Source organism: Diceros bicornis, chromosome 31 (assembly GCF_020826845.1).
Source record: "Diceros bicornis minor isolate mBicDic1 chromosome 31, mDicBic1.mat.cur, whole genome shotgun sequence".
Classification (NCBI taxonomy): Eukaryota; Metazoa; Chordata; class Mammalia; order Perissodactyla; family Rhinocerotidae; genus Diceros; species Diceros bicornis.
Window position 1 is genome coordinate 12,238,735 of NC_080770.1, and position 16,468 is coordinate 12,255,202.

General features: G+C 49.4%; 1 protein-coding gene across 1 annotated transcript; it reads right to left on the reverse strand.

Moving 5' to 3' along the window:
* Positions 1 to 389: 389 nt before the first annotated feature.
* Positions 390 to 9,352, reverse strand: LOC131395527 (pepsin-3-like). The gene is made up of 9 exons (XM_058527393.1): positions 9,297 to 9,352; positions 8,686 to 8,836; positions 6,593 to 6,710; positions 5,590 to 5,708; positions 4,679 to 4,878; positions 3,004 to 3,120; positions 1,799 to 1,943; positions 1,607 to 1,705; positions 390 to 539 (listed from the first exon to the last, which is right to left on the reverse strand). The coding sequence occupies exons 1-9, from the start codon at positions 9,350 to 9,352 to the stop codon at positions 390 to 392; spliced, it is 1,155 nt and encodes a 384-aa protein (XP_058383376.1).
* Between the last annotated feature and the right edge of the window lie 7,116 nt (positions 9,353 to 16,468).

Sequence of the window (16,468 nt, forward strand, 5' to 3'; positions counted from 1 at the left end):
GGCCAGGCATTTGTGGTCCCCACGTCTTCATATGATGCTCCCAGCCAGACTTGCTAAGGACCATTTGTCTTCCCGGCTCTATTAGGAAGTGAGTGCTGCCACTGTCCCTGTGTCTGGTGCTGTCCAAGTGGTCATTTCTGCCCCCACCCTGGCCCTGGTGGTTTTGACCCGGGTTATGTGAAGGAGAAATATGGACAAAGAGAAGCAACTCCACAAAACATTTTGCAGAAGGTTGTGCTTTTATTCTACGTGATTGGCATGCGAGGGAACAGGGCCAAGATCCCACCTCCAGGATCCCATAGGAAGAGCAATCAGGAGAACTACAACATCTGGAGAGGGCAGAGAACTGAGGCCAGATCTTCCTGGGAAGTGGCCGGAAAGACTCAGGCTTAGGCCACAGACGCCAGGCCAACCTGGTTGTTGGCTCTGTCGAAGACGGTGTAATACCGGCGGATGAAGACGTCACCCAGGATCCAGAGATCTCCAGAGCTGGTGTCGAGGTCCATGCCCTCAAAGCCGCTGATGCAGGTCTCGTCCTCCTGGAGAAAAGGTGGATAAAACCAGAGATGGGACACAGTCTCAGCGGTGACAGGCACTGGGGGATCAGCATCAAGGACTACAGTCCCCTGTGAGGGACATGAGGAGGCGCTTCCTGGCTGGAGCCCGGGAACTTGGCTCTTCGTAGCCTGAGGTCTGCCCGTGTCAGCTGTTACTGCACTCTGGCTTTCCAGGGATCACTAGACATTATCCAGTGTTTCTGGCAAATGCACAACCCCTGACATCAGCAATGGAGCTAAGGGGTTTAGGGGAACTCAGCTGCTGGGAAGATTTTGGAAGCCCCGGTGACACAGGCTTTTCTGATCATTCTGATCCCTTCCAGTGGCAAGCTGTCAGTTCTTTTCATTCACTGGGTCACTGGCCCACAATCTTGGCTGCACATTAGAATCACTTGGAGAGCTTTGCCCCCGCACATAGTTCAGGCCTAATCCGCTACTAACTAATGAGCATCGCTGGGGGAGGGTCCTGGGTGTCAGTACTTCTTGCTGAAGAACACTGAACCACTGGCCAAAATGAGTTTTCCACCTGGCATTATAATAGAAGGCAAGGAGTTTGCCTGTGTCTCATTGACTGAAGGTTTGTTCCCTGGTAGAGACGATAGGAGCATCATAAGCCCTGACACTGTGGAAGTTAGGATCACTATCTGCTGAACCTTTTGTAGCTTTGATGTGGTCAATATCACATGACTACTCTAACCACACTCTGTGCCTGGGGAAAGATGTAGCTCTCAGAGGAGGAAACTGAGGCTCAGAGAGGCTACAGCTGGCTCAGAATCAATGGGCTAGTAATTGAGACCCAGAGCTTGGTTCAGGGGTCCCACTAGAAATCCCCTTTTCATGCTGTCAGTATTTGCCTCCCTTCTCCCCTTGGGAGTATATCGAAACTCTCTTTCATGCATTTACTGTGAATGGATTCTTTTTCTCGGGCGGCTTTCCAGAGCAGATGTCAGTTTCAGCTTGTGGCAGTGCACTTTCCCTTGTGCAAAGCGGGAGTATGTGGCCACATTCTATGGAGGCACATCTGGGTGGGAGGCCCAGAGCCCCCTTACCTCTAGGATGTAGGCACTGGCAGGCAGAGGGAACTCGACGCCATTGAGGGTGAAGACGATGTCGGGCAGGCTGTCGATGGATGAGCAGCTGATCACCTCCTGGAAAGAGCGAGGGTTAGGAGGGATTGCATTCCTTCCGCATGGCAGACCCACCACCTGGGTCTAGAATGGAGCAGTCAAGGCTGGACCTACCTCGCTGGAGGAGTCTGCGCTGGCTCCAATGTAGCTCTGGATATTGTCAATGGCAGAGGTTGGGCCAGCCAGCAGAGAGGTGCCTGTGTCAATAATGGCCTGGCAGCTCCCGCTGCAAGCAATGGTCTCTCCGTTGATGGTGATGCTGAGGGCGAGACGCAAGGAAGGGTCACCTGAGTCCCCAGGGGGTACATCTCCCCAAGGGGGAGCCAAGTGACCCTGGAGGGTCCTTCTTCCTCATCCATTGGCCAATACATAAAATATACACTTCTCTCCTTCATGCACTCTTTCATTCATGCATTCATTACTCAACAAGTCTTTACTGACTGCCCGCTCTGTGGTAGGCATGGGAGATGAAATGCCAAATGAGGCAGCCACAAAGTTTCTGGCTGCAGGGAGCTCTCAGTCTAGATGAAAACATAAGTTATGATCAAGGATGAGCCACATGAACAGGGCACAGGGCAGGGGAACAGAAACACAATCCAGGGTGAGGCTGATGGTGGCGGGGAGCAACCAGGGAAGGCTTCACAAGGAAGCAGAGAGCCAGAGGTTGCCAAGGAGGTGAAGAGCTGGAGGAGGACATCCCAGGCAGAGGGGAAGGCATGCAAGGAGGGATGGAGACAAGAGGTGCAGAGGCAGGCGTGGGAGGAACTGATGAAGTTTTAGCATGGCTGAGGCATACGTGAGCGGACCTAGTGTCCCTTTTTTCCCAGGACAGTCCTGGTTTTGCTACTGAAAGTCTGAGTCTCGGGAAAGTGCTCACTCCTGGGCAAACCTGGAGTCACCCTAGCAGCCAGGCGGGATAGGAACAGCTGGGGAATGAGGCCACATGGAGAGGGGCAGGCCCAGAAGGGGAAGGTGGGAAGGAATGGGCTGAAACAACTTCTCCCCTAAATGTCAAGACATCTGGACAGGTGGATCATCCCACAATCCCTGGGGATGCTGGTGTCCTGTGTCCTGGACCAGAAGGAAAGTGGCTGTCTCATCCTTGCAGACCATCTGGGGTCCCAACAGCCCTCCTCATCCAGGAGGTAGCTTTCTTATGGTCTCGCTGTCTTGGCCAACTCCCAGCTTCCCCTCTTGGGGCCCATTTCCCTCTGCTGGCCATTCCAGGGGGATTCTGGAAAGCTTAGTTAACTCTGCGTCTAGAAAGAAATGAGATCTGGGGCCTTTGCCAGGACAGTGCCCAACCACAGTGACCTCACCTGTCCAAGGTGATCTGCCAGTAACCCTCCTCAGTAACAGGCACCCAGTGCAGGCTTCCAGTGTAGTAAGAAGAATCGATGCCACCAAATATTACCACGCTGCCACTCTCGTCATCGCTAAGAAAAGTAGGGGGAAACAACAGGAATTCACTCATTCAACTGAACACCTGCTGTGTGCATCCTAGAGCTGCCCTTGGTTGGGCTCTTGTCAGCGCCAGGAGCTGCACAGAGTGTGTGCCAGACATGGTTTCTTTTCATCCTCACACCAAGGCCCAAACAGTGGTCACTATGATTATTATTTCCACTTTACATTGAGGAAACTCAGGCCCAGAGAAGTGAGGAGACTTGCCCAAGGTCACACAGCCAGGGAGTGCCAGAACCAGGATTAGAACCCAGGTCTTTCTGGTTCCAGAGTGTGTGGTTACCACCACCTCCTCACTCTCGTTGCCATAGGGACCTCAAGAGAAGCGAATGTGTGACAGTGTTTGCTCTTAAGGACTTGAAGATATAGTTCCCTGGTTCAGCCAGGGGCAGGTTTGCCCCCAGGGGACATTTGCCAATGTCCGGGGACACTTTTGATTGTCATGATTGAGTGGTAGGGAATGCCATTGGTGTGTAGTATGTAGAGGCCAAAGAGGTTGCCAAACATCCTACGATGTACAGGACAGCCCCCAACAGCAAGGAATTATCTGTTCAAAATGTCCCTAGTCCTGAGATCGAGAAACCCTGAGCTATTGGAAAGATGAGACTGCCCCCATGGAATATCTAAATACCCATAAAGGCAGATGATGTTTAGGAGCTGACTTGAATATTAAGTGACCAAGAGGATAAAAGGGTCCTCCTGTGGCAAATTACACCTGTTGTAAATTTCCTCCTTCTTACCGGAATATTCATTTTCTGAATTTCTGCAGTTTGGAGTTAGTTAGATAGGGAAGCAAATGTGGTTGATGATAAGAAATTAATCACTAAACAACTGGCTGCAATTAAAATAGTCCCCACATAACCTTTCCTGTAAACCTCTGCCAGTACAAGGCAACATACTGAGATGATAGCAGCACAGTGAACAGACGAAGAAAAATATCAACAATGACAAATGGCTTCAAAAGAGAGGATGAGAGCGTCAGAGGAAAGTTGAGTGTCTCGGGAAAACTGATGACACCCTCCGATATTCCTGCATAATCCTCGACTCATCCAAAACCAACACTTGGTTTATTCTTTCTTCCTTCTTAGAATTAACTCATAGTCACAACTGGAACCTAGATTTTGTTAATGAAAGACAGAAAGCTGTGTTTATCTTTTCAAAGTTTCATTGTTTAAGATATAAGTCCCAGTCAAATCTTTTCATTGCTATGGAATTTTGACCCCAGTTTTAAGAGGATTCATCCTAAATGGTGGTTTTCTGGGGCCCACAATGAGGGGATGGTGCTGGAGAGCAAATGACTAGTGACATTTGAGTTGTGTAAGTCAAGGTGACAAAGACTCACGCTGGTGAAATAACATGAATGAACGTGGTCCATGAGAGAGAGACTTGGCACCGTTCTCTCCAAAGCTACACCTCTCAAGCCTTAGACATTGACCTTTCAAATCCCTTGCTGACCAAGACCCTCTCTACCCCACCCAGCCCCAGCAAACCCTCTGCTGGGCCACGTGACCATGACCTCTCCGGCCGACTTACGAGCTCAGGTAGACGGAGAAGAGGTCTTCGGAAACCAGCCCCTGGTCCCATATGTTGTCAAAGACAGGTGTGGCGTCGGAGGAGGAGATGCTGGGGTAGCCCAGACCCAGGATGCCGTCGAAGGGAGCGTAGTAAAATGTGGAACCCGGCTCTGTCTCGCTCAGGCCAAAGATCTGGTTGGTGTCGTCGATGCCTCCAACCTGAGTTGGGGAACCGAGACTTTCACCCTTAGCTTGTGTTGACTGAGCCCTGGTGGACACCAGCCCTGGGCCCAGAGCGTCCCTGGTTTATTTCCTCTATGACTCAGCTTCCAGGGTGTCAGGTTGGAAGGAGGGGAGATGGATCATCTGTGGGAATGTTTGTTATTCTGCTGGAAGCAACCATTGTGGCTGATCACCAGATGGCCGCAGTCTGCAACTTGGTGTGAGAATTGGCTGCAGAACAGATGGGCACAGTGTGTTCATGTTTCTGATGATCAGATGCAAAGCAGACCCCAGACAAATCAGATCCCTTGACCCCTGCCCAGCCCTGGAAGTGTGGGGGTGCTGTGGGGTTTTTATGACTGGGGGGAGCCTGCAGGTGGAGGGAGAAGACAGGGGAGGAGCTGCTAAAAGAGAACTGAGCCTTTTCCTACCTTCTCCCTGACTCCACAGCATTCAGCTCGGGTGGGGCTGAGGTTGGCTGTTGGCTTCAGGACTCCCACCCCCTCACCCACTATTGCCCCACCTAGAAATGTCTGTGACATCTCGGCCACTTCCGCATCCCCTTCCCCAATCAGGTTACTTTGATGATCTCTGAGCCCCATATTGCTTGAATGAGCTGATTCTGGGGGGTATACTGTGGCCCCCACAGTCCTCAGAGGCTGGCCCTAGGGCTGGGAAGGATGTGGTGGTGAGCCAGCAGGTGCTCACCTTGACAGTGTCATATCCGAGGATGCCTGTCATGCTGCCGGTGCCATATTCGATGGAGAGAGACTCGCTGGTGGCCTCATAGGTGGAGGAGTCATCAGGGTTGAAACGGTTGTGGTTAGCTGTGAGGACAAGAAGTGATATCATCAACCTCCAAAAGCTGAGAGAGAATCATGGGTGGGGATGTCTTTCTGGGGTGGGCTGCCTTGGTTCTGGGTGGGGCTTTGGAGGAGAAAGGTGACTTTTGCCCCACACTTTGGAGCCCAAGCATTTCCAGGTTCCATTCCTGTCTGGTTGGACCAGTTGGGACCATCTTCCAGATGGAAGGTCTCCAGCTAACCCCACAGTCCTCCCAAGGCCCCCCAGGCAAACAGTGAGCAGAACAGGCCCAGGGCTGCCCATGGAGATGAGCACCTTTACAGCGCCCTGTGTACAGCCCATGTTAGAGCTACAATGTCACAGTCGCAGCTTTACAATGTTACAGCTCAAGTGATGTAGGGGAGGATTCCATGGGCAGCTCCTCTGAATTAAAAGTCAGGTTAAAAAGCTGGAAGAGGAAGGAACTTGAATACCCTCCAGAACTCCCAATGACAAAGTCTCTGTCAGTAGCAAACCAATTGATTGTTTTTAAAATGAGATCATCGCTCATCTCAGTCATGATTTTGAGCCACTTTCTCCTGTGAAGCTCGTGTCCCAGCTGGCTCTCCTGTAGCCCTTTAGCCCTGGCTCACTTTCGGCCCCTCTTACTCCCCTGGGCCTGGTTATTCAGCAGAGCTGCTTGCTGCCATTGGACTGAACTTGTGCGCAGGGCCCTGTGTGATTCCCCCTGGATCCCCAGGACACCTAAGCCCAGTGCTGGGCACATAGTGGGTACTCAGGAAGGGCCTGTTGAGAGAATCCCTGAGGGACTCCAGCAGCTTGAAATCAGACCTATTTGAAGCCCCTGTGCCTTCAGGGCTCCCAGGTCAGTGGGTGCTGGGGGCCCCGGGCAGCGTCAGGCACTCACTGCAGGCGAGACTGGAGCAGTAGGTGGAGGGCACCCACAGGTTGGAGGAGCCGGTGTCAAAGATGACGGTGAAATCCTGAGCGGGGGTTCCGATGCTGATGGTGCCAAAGTACTCCTCCTGCGGGACGGGGACAGCACAGGTCACTCCCCATCCTGGAGCTCCCCAGGGAGGAGAGCCTCCCCTGGGGCTTCTCCTCAGCTCACTTCCCCTCACTGCTCTCCTTGCCTTTGTCTCCCTGTCCAACGCATCCTTCCTTCAAGGCCCAGCCTGGCCTCCCCTCTGCCTTGAAGGCTTCCCTGATTGCATCCCTGTTAGCCTCTGACTGTTCTCTTCTAAGCACCATTAACACCTAATCACAATCTGCTGTCCCCTCTTCAGCTCTCGTCTTGGATGTCTTAGTTTTGCCATCCTAGAGAACACACCATCTCAGAGGATAGGGTGGAACCTTATAGCACCCAGCAGAGTAAATGCTTAAATGCTTGTTTAGGAAATTATTGAATGGGCGATAAAAAGTCACTTAAAGATGGAAACCTCTGGAGATATCTTGTTCCTAAACTGAGGTGTGTATAGCAGGTTTTGAGAATGGGCGTTGTCAGGATTTTTATTTTTAGTGGCAGCCCTGTCTCCCTTGCCATCTGTTCAAGCCACCCTGGTCTGGCTATTCTGTGATGATGAAAAGCTCATTCCCATCCCAGGACCTTGGCACTTACTATTCTTTGTGCTAGAAAAATGTTAATTCTGGATCTTTCCTTGGCTGGCACCTTCTCCTCAATCATTCCAAGCTCTAGTCAAACCTCATCTCCACCAAGAGGCCCTCCATGACCACTTCATCTAAATTTTCCCTTCCCTCATTCCTCCTCTTCCTGTTACTCTAATTAATCAATTTTTCTTTGGGTCACTAGTCGTTACGTGACATTATCTTGAGTACTTGTTTATTTGTCTCTTATTTGCCTTTTCCTCTAGAATAAAAGCTCCAGGAAGTTTGCCTATTCATCATTGTTTCTTCAACTCCTTGCACAGAGCCTCTGGCACATAATAGATGCTTTATAAATATTTGTTAAATGAATAAATGGGCTAACTTTACCAAGCTTTTACCAAGACCAGGCCCTGTGCTAAGCCCTCCAGAAAAAATTATTGCAGTACTTACTTGCAACAAGCCTCTGATGCTAGATATTTGTGGTTCTGTTTGAAAGACGAGGAAACTAAGGCTCACTCAGCGAGTTTAAATGACTTGCCCAAGGTCACACGGCTTGGAAGGATTAGAGCCCAGAGTTGCACTGGGTCTGGCAGATTTCATAGGCTAAGCTCTTAACCACAGTCAACATGCTTCCTTCCGTTGGCCCTGTACCATTCACACAGGGAACCACAATATCTAACGAAGGGACAGGGTATTGCCACTGGGTCCCAAATAGAACAGTGAGAGATTTTCCTGAGACTCCATGCTGATCATGTCAACCCCCCTGGTTAAGATGACTCAGTGGCAATGAGGATGCAGACCCTCCTCAGAGACTCTGGTCTGGCTCCAACCATCCTCGCCTTGGGCCTCCCTCTGCTCCTCCCTTCCTCCCTCTCTGCTCTCCCTGAATAGTGGCCTCCTTTCCTCAAATGCGCTGCTTCTCCTTCATTGCCCCGGGGAGGAGTCCCTGCCCACCACCTGCCACCCTCTGACAATGTCAACTTCACTGCGTACCCCTCAGCCTGGTTGTACTTTTCACAGATGGTGAGGCTCAATGATGATTGTCTGTCTCTCCCTACTAGACAGTGAGACCCATGAGGGCAGAGGCTGTGCATGGTTTTTTCCCTGCTGCTTCCCCGTGGCCCAGGATAGTGCCTGTCACATAAGAAGCTGCTCTGCATACGTAAACACTGAATAAATGAATGAAGAAATGAATGAAAGCAACATGTCTGAATGTGAATTTTCCTGCCTTCCCTGTGCCTGTGAGATCCAGGGAACAGACCTCTGGGTTACTGCCTGGGGGTCAGAGCCCTGATCCATCCTGCAAGAAACCTGGACCCACTCTTTTCTAGGCCAAGTCCTTGGTGCCACTCCTGCCCTCCTGCCCCTGCCACCCCTGCCTGCCCATGCACTCACATCATAGTAGTTCTCCATGGACTCGACATGTGCCAAGGTGGCGGCCTCCTTGGGGAAGTACTTCCTTGCTAGGTTGCGGGGATGCGTCTTCTCCAGCAGGCCATGCTCGATCAGGTTCTTCCTCCAGGACTTCTTTCTGACAAGCGGAACCCTGTGGCAGAGCATTTGCAAACAAGATAGTTTGGAGGAGGAACTGTAATTAGGGAAGGAGTCTGCTCATGGGGTGCCGTGGAAGCCCGTGAGGCAAAGGAAGCTTCTCCAAGAGAGGAAGAAAGAAGGAAGGCAAGAGGGGAGATCCTCCCATTTTTCTACACTACCACAAAGAGGTTCATAGGTTGCCCAAAGTCGCCCAGCTAATGACGATGCTGACACCCAAACCCAGGCCGGACTTGAGCTTCTGAGCTGTTAACTACGTCTGCAGTAATGCCTCCCCAGAAGGACAGAGAGAGAAGAAAGGAGACTCAAGACGGTGGAAGAGAGCGAGGAGTTGTATGAAGGCAGAAGAGAAGAAGAAAAACAAGGGTGGAAAGAAAGACAGTGTGACAGTGTCATCGTAAAGGGACGCAGCCCCTCGGAAGCTGTTCTCCGTGCCCCGTGTCCCCCACACTCACTTGTAGATAAGGCACTCAGAGAGCGCCACCAAGCTGAGCAGCAGCAGCCACTTCATGCTTCTTCCTGGGCCCCAAGTCTCCAGAGAGGGGAAGATGGGTGCAAGGCGAACAGCAGCAGGCAGGAGCTGCTCCTTATACACAGCACAAGTCCTCGGGAACCAGCCTTATCAGCCTCCAAACGTCACCTGTTATCCTGACCCCAAACAGAAGAGTTCCCGATAAGATTGTCCCCGCCCCTGCGCCATGTTCTGAGAAGTTTCTATTTGAGCAGCTTCCATTGCAACCACATCCCATGGTTAGGATGGACCTGCAGAGAGTGAGCCATGGAGTGGTGGCTTATTTCCCCAAGAATGAAAAGGGCCTGCGTGAGAACTTGACAAGATGGGTATTTTGACAAAATTGAACTTAACATTGAACAGCTGTCAAAGGAGCTCAGTGTTCCTCGATTTGTCCCAGTGGAACAGATTGCTGGGGTCTTGGAAAGCCGTTCCCCATTTAGCGATGGGGGCCACGTTCCTGTAGCGGCTAACCCAAAGCACACTCGTAGGTCAGTGGTTTGGGACTCAGGACACATTTCCCCACAGAAATGTCATTATGTGAGGTTGTTGGGTGTCTAACTAGCCTCCAGGACTACTTATGCTCTTGCATAATATTGCGGTCATGGCAATTGGGCCGTGTCTTGGGACAATGGTACGTATAGTATAGAGGAAGAGGAGGGAGCGAAGCAAGTGGAAGAATGACGCCTTCCTTTCCTGGAGGAAGCTAACTTGAAAGAGGCTGGGTTTATATATGGAATCTGTTCCCCTCACTTTCTCCACCCCTTCTTTTCCTACTGCTCCTCTCCCACGCTCTCAGGTTGCTAGAAGCCTCCACCTTTCAGATCCCACTTGGGTCTGACTTTCCCAGGTGCTCCATGCTTAAGACATGGCTGACGCAGCTACAATGGAGCAAAACAATCTGGGCAAATTCATACTAGCGGGTAAATGACTTAGAAAGGTTGTCTTCTTAAAAGAAGATGCTTACCAACCCATTGGATGTTCTACTTTATGGGGTTTATTTAGTGGACAAAGTGGAGTGAAAACTGATTCAGGAATTGCAGAGGAGGGGCATATGTGGGAGAGAGGTCACCAGTAGGTAGTCAGCCCTATCTGTGGGTCTTGTTCTGAAATCAGATTCCCTGGGTCACCCCTCATTTTTCCCACATCAGGCTGTATAACAGATCTACATTTCCCCCAGTGCTCTGGGTGAGCATGGAGGGGTGGGCAGAGCGGATCAAGTTCAGCACCAGTGGTGGTTAGTGCAAAGCACATTGGTATTTCAAACTCACCCGTTAAGACATCTTTGTGCCCTAAATGTGGATCCTTGACTCATATTTTCCACATTCACATCTTTAGGTGCTTCCTCTCCTTTCTCTTTTCCTCCCTCATGAGCCTTTCTCCTTGATCTACACTCTCACCTTTGGGGTGATCTCAGCTCTTCTATGGAGGAGCTGACAGTCCTGAAAATGCCTGCTTAAGTCCTGGAAGCAACAGATGGAGACCCCTGGCTCAGACCACTGGGTGGGAGGGAAGGAGGGGCATATACAGGGGGTCATCAGGGTCTTCAAACGTCATTAGTGTCTTATGTTGGGTGGTGGTATGTGGGGGCTCATCATTATTCTGTATATTGTATGTATATGTTCTGCATATCTGAAACCATTCATAATAAGTTTTCATAGAAAGAAAGAAGGACCCAGTCTTTTGTGCCTAGTTTTCAACTTGAAAATGAAGTGAAGTGTGGTTGGGGGTACAGGGTGAGCCAGGGAACCCTCAGGATTGAGATGTGGGGAAGGAACCGAGAAGAACATGACACGTGTTTTATTCAACTTTCACCTCCCTCAATGAATTATATGGTGCGTGGAAGTGTTCAACACAGTGTTTTAATTAATCCCATGTAAGCCTGGCTTAGTTAGGAGCAGCTTGGGAATGTGGCTCAGAGTAGGGTCACAATTCCATAATCAGCTGTTTTTGCCATTTGCCAACCATTCTGGTAACTGACACAGGGTAACATCGTTTGTGTGTTTCTCTTCCTTGGCAGTTGCGGGAGACAGCTTAGATTTAATGACCTCTGACTCTTAGCTCATTATGGTAAGTGATGTTATTATCCCCATTTTATGGATGAGGAAACTGAGTCACAGAGACATTATGCCACTTGCCTGAGGTGACTCAGGTAAGAAGTGGCTGAGCAGAGGCTTGAATCCAGGTCTCTGTTCCTCCCCGTGCCTTCTCCCCTACTCACCGACTGGGGTTTACAAGGGGCTGAGGAAGAAGCTTATGAAGACCCCTGGCTTCAGGGTCTGGGTTTGAATCCCAGCCCTGCCTCTGAATGGCTGTAAGACCCAGGGCTGGTGATCCAGCCTCTCTAAGACTCAGTTTCTTTATCTGTGAAATGGGGATAAGAGCACCACCAACTTCATAGGATTGTTTGAGGATTAAATATAGCGTGTTAACCAGCCACACGCTCAGAGTGGCTAAAATGAAAACAGCTGTCAACATCAAGTGCTGATGAGGATGCTGAGCACGTGGAACTTTCCTACATTGCAGGTGGGAATGCGAGATGGCACAGCCACTTTGGAAAACAGTTTGGCAGTTTTTACAAAGTGAACATGCACTTACCGTGTGACTCAGCCATCCCCCTCCTGGGTGTCTACTGAAAAGAAATGAAATCATGTGTCCCCACAACGACCTGTGCACAAATGGTTATAAGAGCTTTTTTCATAATTTCCCCAAAACTTGCAACAACTCGAATGTCCTTCAGCTTGTCCAGGATAAACAACTGGTGGTGCAGCCACAGGGTGGAGGAACACTGAGTAGTGGACACACAGGAGCTGTGGACGAATCTCACAGGTTATGCTGAGTGAAGGAGGCCAGACTCAAAAGGCGACAATTGAAAAATTATATTTGTATGGCATTCTGGAAAAGGCAAAATAATGAGAACAGGAACAGGTCAGAGGCCGGGGAAGAGACTGACTACAAAGGGGTTGAGGGGACGTTTTTGGGGTGATGGCCATATTCTATCTCTAGATTGTCCACTTGAGAAGGAAAATTTCACTCTATGACCAGAGACCTGATGCCCCTGACTGTACAGCAGGTGACGGGCTCAGCCAGTGATGGCCACACGGGGGGGTGAAGGGAAATTAGATACTAGGCTCCGCCTGTGGAGGCGTCTTGGAGGGGACATTTCATTTCACGTGAAATGTTGTGATACCATTAAAGGAAATGGAAAAGAAAAGAATAACCCACTCATCTCCCCTGCTTCCATTTTGGTCCTCTGGAACCAGGAGTAAAATCTGTCCTTGGTCTCCTTTTCTCCTCCACGTTGAGTGGTGGGAGTCTTGAAGTTTGCTGGTTGAAGTGAAGCTCCAAAGAGCTGAGTGAGGACTGTGAACAGTTCTTAGACACCCTGGGTGCTGGACCCTCCAGAGAAGCTCTTTGATGTCATCCTGGGGGTGAGGGTGGGGTGACGACAGTCCATCTAGGAGGAGTAGATAGAGTCCAGGCTCCCCAGTACATCCTAGAGCTGGCTTGCAGTGCTTGGAGCCCAAGGATGGACATCGATTTTGGGGGCACAGCTTGTCTGTGGGACCCATGTAGAAATTTTGAACAGAGGGGAAATGTATTTGGGAGGCTGAAGGGAGACCCTGTGGGTAGTAATCTGCAGGACCCATGTGCACATTCATTCAACACGTTTTCTTCATGCCCTTGCTACCTGCTGGGTAGTAGGCATGTTCTAGTTGTGGGAATACATCCATGAACAAGACGGAAACAGACCATGTCTTCAAGGAGTTTGTGGTCAGCTCAAGAGATGGCAGAGCGGGGTGGTCTCTTTCCTTGCCTCTCGGATGTTTTCTCAGATCACACTAATGGGAAGCTCTTGGATTGGGTAAGGTAATCATCTTACCACATGAGAGATTTTAACACACTGGGGGAGGCTGCCATGCTTGGTGGAACCCATTTCAGGCTTATGGGAGACACTACGATGGCCCTCAATTATCCTTTTCTGCCCATATCCATGCCCCTTGTAATCTCCTCCCCTTGCACGTGCAGGGCTTGTGACTTGCTTCTAACCAAGAGGACATGGCAAAGCAGATGGGATGTCACTTTGGTTATTTACATTATGTGAGATTGTCACTTCTGTGTTGCCAGCAGACTCTTTGTGTAGACTTTCTCTCTGGCTGGCTCTGATGAAGCAAGCCACCCCACGGAGAGGCCCACATGGCAAGGAAAGAGGGTGGCCTCCAGCCAATAGCCAGTGAGGAACTGAGGTCCCCAGTCTGACAATCTGCAAGGAATTGAATCGTGCCAACAACCACGTGAGCTTGGAAGTAGATCCTTCTCCAATCAAGCCTCAGATGAGACCACATCCCTGCCTGACACCTTGACTGCAGCCTTGTGAGAGGTCCTGAAACAGAGGACCCAGCCAGACTGGACTCCTGACCCACAAATCTCTGAGATGACACCCGTGAGTTAAGTTGTTAAATCGTGTTATTTTGTCACCAGCAGTAGGATATTAATACATGGCTAGGAACTTCAAGAAAACTCCACTGAGACCCACCTGGATACCTCCCGCTCTTCTCCATTTGGGGGCCATCTCTATGCCCTGCAAGGTGGCTTTCTGCTCAGGCCATGTGTGTGATCTGAGAAGGAGGGAGTTGACATCATTGCTCTGTTTCTCTGCAAACTCCATCCACACGACAAGACATTTCCATGACTCTTTGTGCTCTTCTGAGTGCTTTGAGATACACGATCTCTTAAAAAAGCATTATTTCTGCATTAGCCCCACTGACACAGTTCAGAAGAGTTAAGTGATCACCTCAGGTTCACATAACAACCTAGTGACACGGGAGGGACTAGAAGCTGGGTCACAGAAGGCTCTGGTCTTGGGAGGCTCTTGTCCTGGGTCAGTCTCTGTTCTTACGCACGTCCACCTGGTTTCTGTCCATTGGTTAGACTGTGAGGTGGGCATTTCATGATGGCTGCAGTCTCCATCCCACGGGGACTCAGAGAAGCCATTCTACCCTGTCCCCACAGGACCTCTGGGGAGGGAAAGTGTCCTGATGCCAGGGACACGTGTTCTCCATGAGGACTGATCGTTCGCCAGGGCCAACCTGTGGCTGCTAGTCGGGAAGCCACGTAATCTCATTGTGCTGGACGGGCCCGGCAAAAAGATTAGATAACATCGTTTACTTTGCCATTAGCCCTGCCTGGGACCAGGGATAGAGGGGCACTGGGAACTGCATCGCTGATGGAGAGCAGCCCCGGCCAAGAGCACAGGTGTTCAGAAATGTTCCATGAACATATCCAATCAAGCAATGGAATGAATTATAAAGAACCCGTTCATGGCAAGACCAAGATGGAACACTTAAACGTGATAAGTGTTATCTTATAACTCTTGGGACGGCCGGTTCTCTAAGAGCATTCAATCAAGATCTCACCCCAGGCCAGTCTTCCAACAACACAGAGATCATGTTTCCACTCCTAGGTCCAGACCCTCAGAGTTTCTCCAGAGATGGACGCAGGTTTTAAAAATTAAATTTCTAGTAAGATTTTTTTGGCCCAATTATACAAATAATGCGTGTTCGTTGTAGATTATTTATGGGTCAATAAAGATTTAAAAATATCTCAAACCTTCTACCCAGAATGATCTACCATTTATATTGTGAATGAATGTATTTATTTACTTACAAAAATGGGGCCATACAGTACAGTACAAATTGTTTTGCAGCTCATTTTAAGAAGAAAAACTCAGTGTTCATGTATTTTCCAACGATTTCTTATAAGTCAACATCATCATTTTTTAATCTTTCTTGAAATATAATTCGCACACAGAAAGGCACATGTCTTAGGGACTAGCCTGATGAATTTTTACAAACTGAACATATCCAGGTAACCACTACCCAGATCAAAAAGTAGAACATTACAAGTACCCCCCAAACTCCCTCCAGCTCCCTTCCAGTCATGAACCATCCCCCCAAAACAAAGCATAATCACTGCTCTAACCTCAAACAGCAAAGATTAGTTGGGTCTGTTTTTGTGCTTTAGATAAACGGCACCATGTAACAAGCGTGCTCCTATGTCTAATGTCTTTGCTCAAAACTGTGTTTGTGGGATTCACCCTGGTGTTGGGTGGAGTTGCAAATGGGTTATTTTCCTTGCTATATATTATTCCATTGTGTAAATATGCATTTTATGTATCTCTTCTCTGGTCGATGGACATTTGCAAAACTTCCAGTGTGGGGTTCAGAGGAACAGTGCTGCGATGAACATTCTAGTGCATGCCTTTTGGTGAACAGGTGTGTACACTTCTGTTGGGTACAGACTCAGAGTGGAACCGCCGGATCATAGGGTCGGCATATGTTCAGCTTTAGTAGAGACTGATAAACAGTTTTCCAAGATTGTTGTATCATTTTGTGCTCCCACTAGCAGTGTACGCAGTTCTGGTTTGCTCCAGGTCCTCATCAACACTTGGTATGTCAGTTGTTTTAATTTTAGTCATTCTAGGGGGTGGAAGGAGGCATCCTCTAGGAGTTTTCACTTGCATTTCCTGATGAATAATAACCTTGAGCAATTTTTCACGTGCTTATGGTCATTTGTGTGTCTTCTTTTAGGAAGTGCGCACTCAAGTCTTTGGCTCCTTAAAAATAACTATGTTCTCTTTTATTACAATTTGTGGGAGTTTTACCTCAGTAATTTAATTTTTTCAGGAGCAAAATATCTTTGCATAAAACTTTACTTGCATGTGAAGCCATTATAGGAAAGTGTGAACGGCTCAAGTGCTCAGGCGGCAGAGGGGATGAAGACCCACCAGCCCCACAAGTCATTTTATGGAACCCCTAGGAACTGAAGGTACACAGTTTGAAAACCCCTGACAGATGCTGTCCAAACCCTGATGCCCTGTGTGTCCATCTCCTTTGCAGTTTTGGAGTTTTGAGGAGCAGAGATGGGAGACCTCCTGGAAATCTCCCCTAGAAAATCTCTCCTCTGTAGCCGTCCCACCAAATTAATAATAGTAATTGCCTGCAGGTGTTGAGCACCTACGTGTGTCATCCCAGGTACCCACATGGTCTTTCTCCATGAGATAGATACTATATGGCACCATTTTACAGATTTATAGCTGGCAAACTGAGGCTCAGA

What these genes read in the sequence shown, in the direction of transcription:
- LOC131395527 (XM_058527393.1), bottom strand. Translation starts at nt 9,352, where the DNA reads ATGAAGTGGCTGCTGCTGCTCAGCTTGGTGGCGCTCTCTGAGTGCCTT. An exon ending in TCGGATATGACACTGTCAAG is followed by an intron (nt 4,879 to 5,589) that starts GTGAGCACCTGC and finishes TCCCCAACTCAG; the next exon opens with GTTGGAGGCATCGACGACAC. An exon ending in CCAGTGCCTACATCCTAGAG is followed by an intron (nt 540 to 1,606) that starts GTAAGGGGGCTC and finishes CCTTTTCTCCAG; the next exon opens with GAGGACGAGACCTGCATCAG.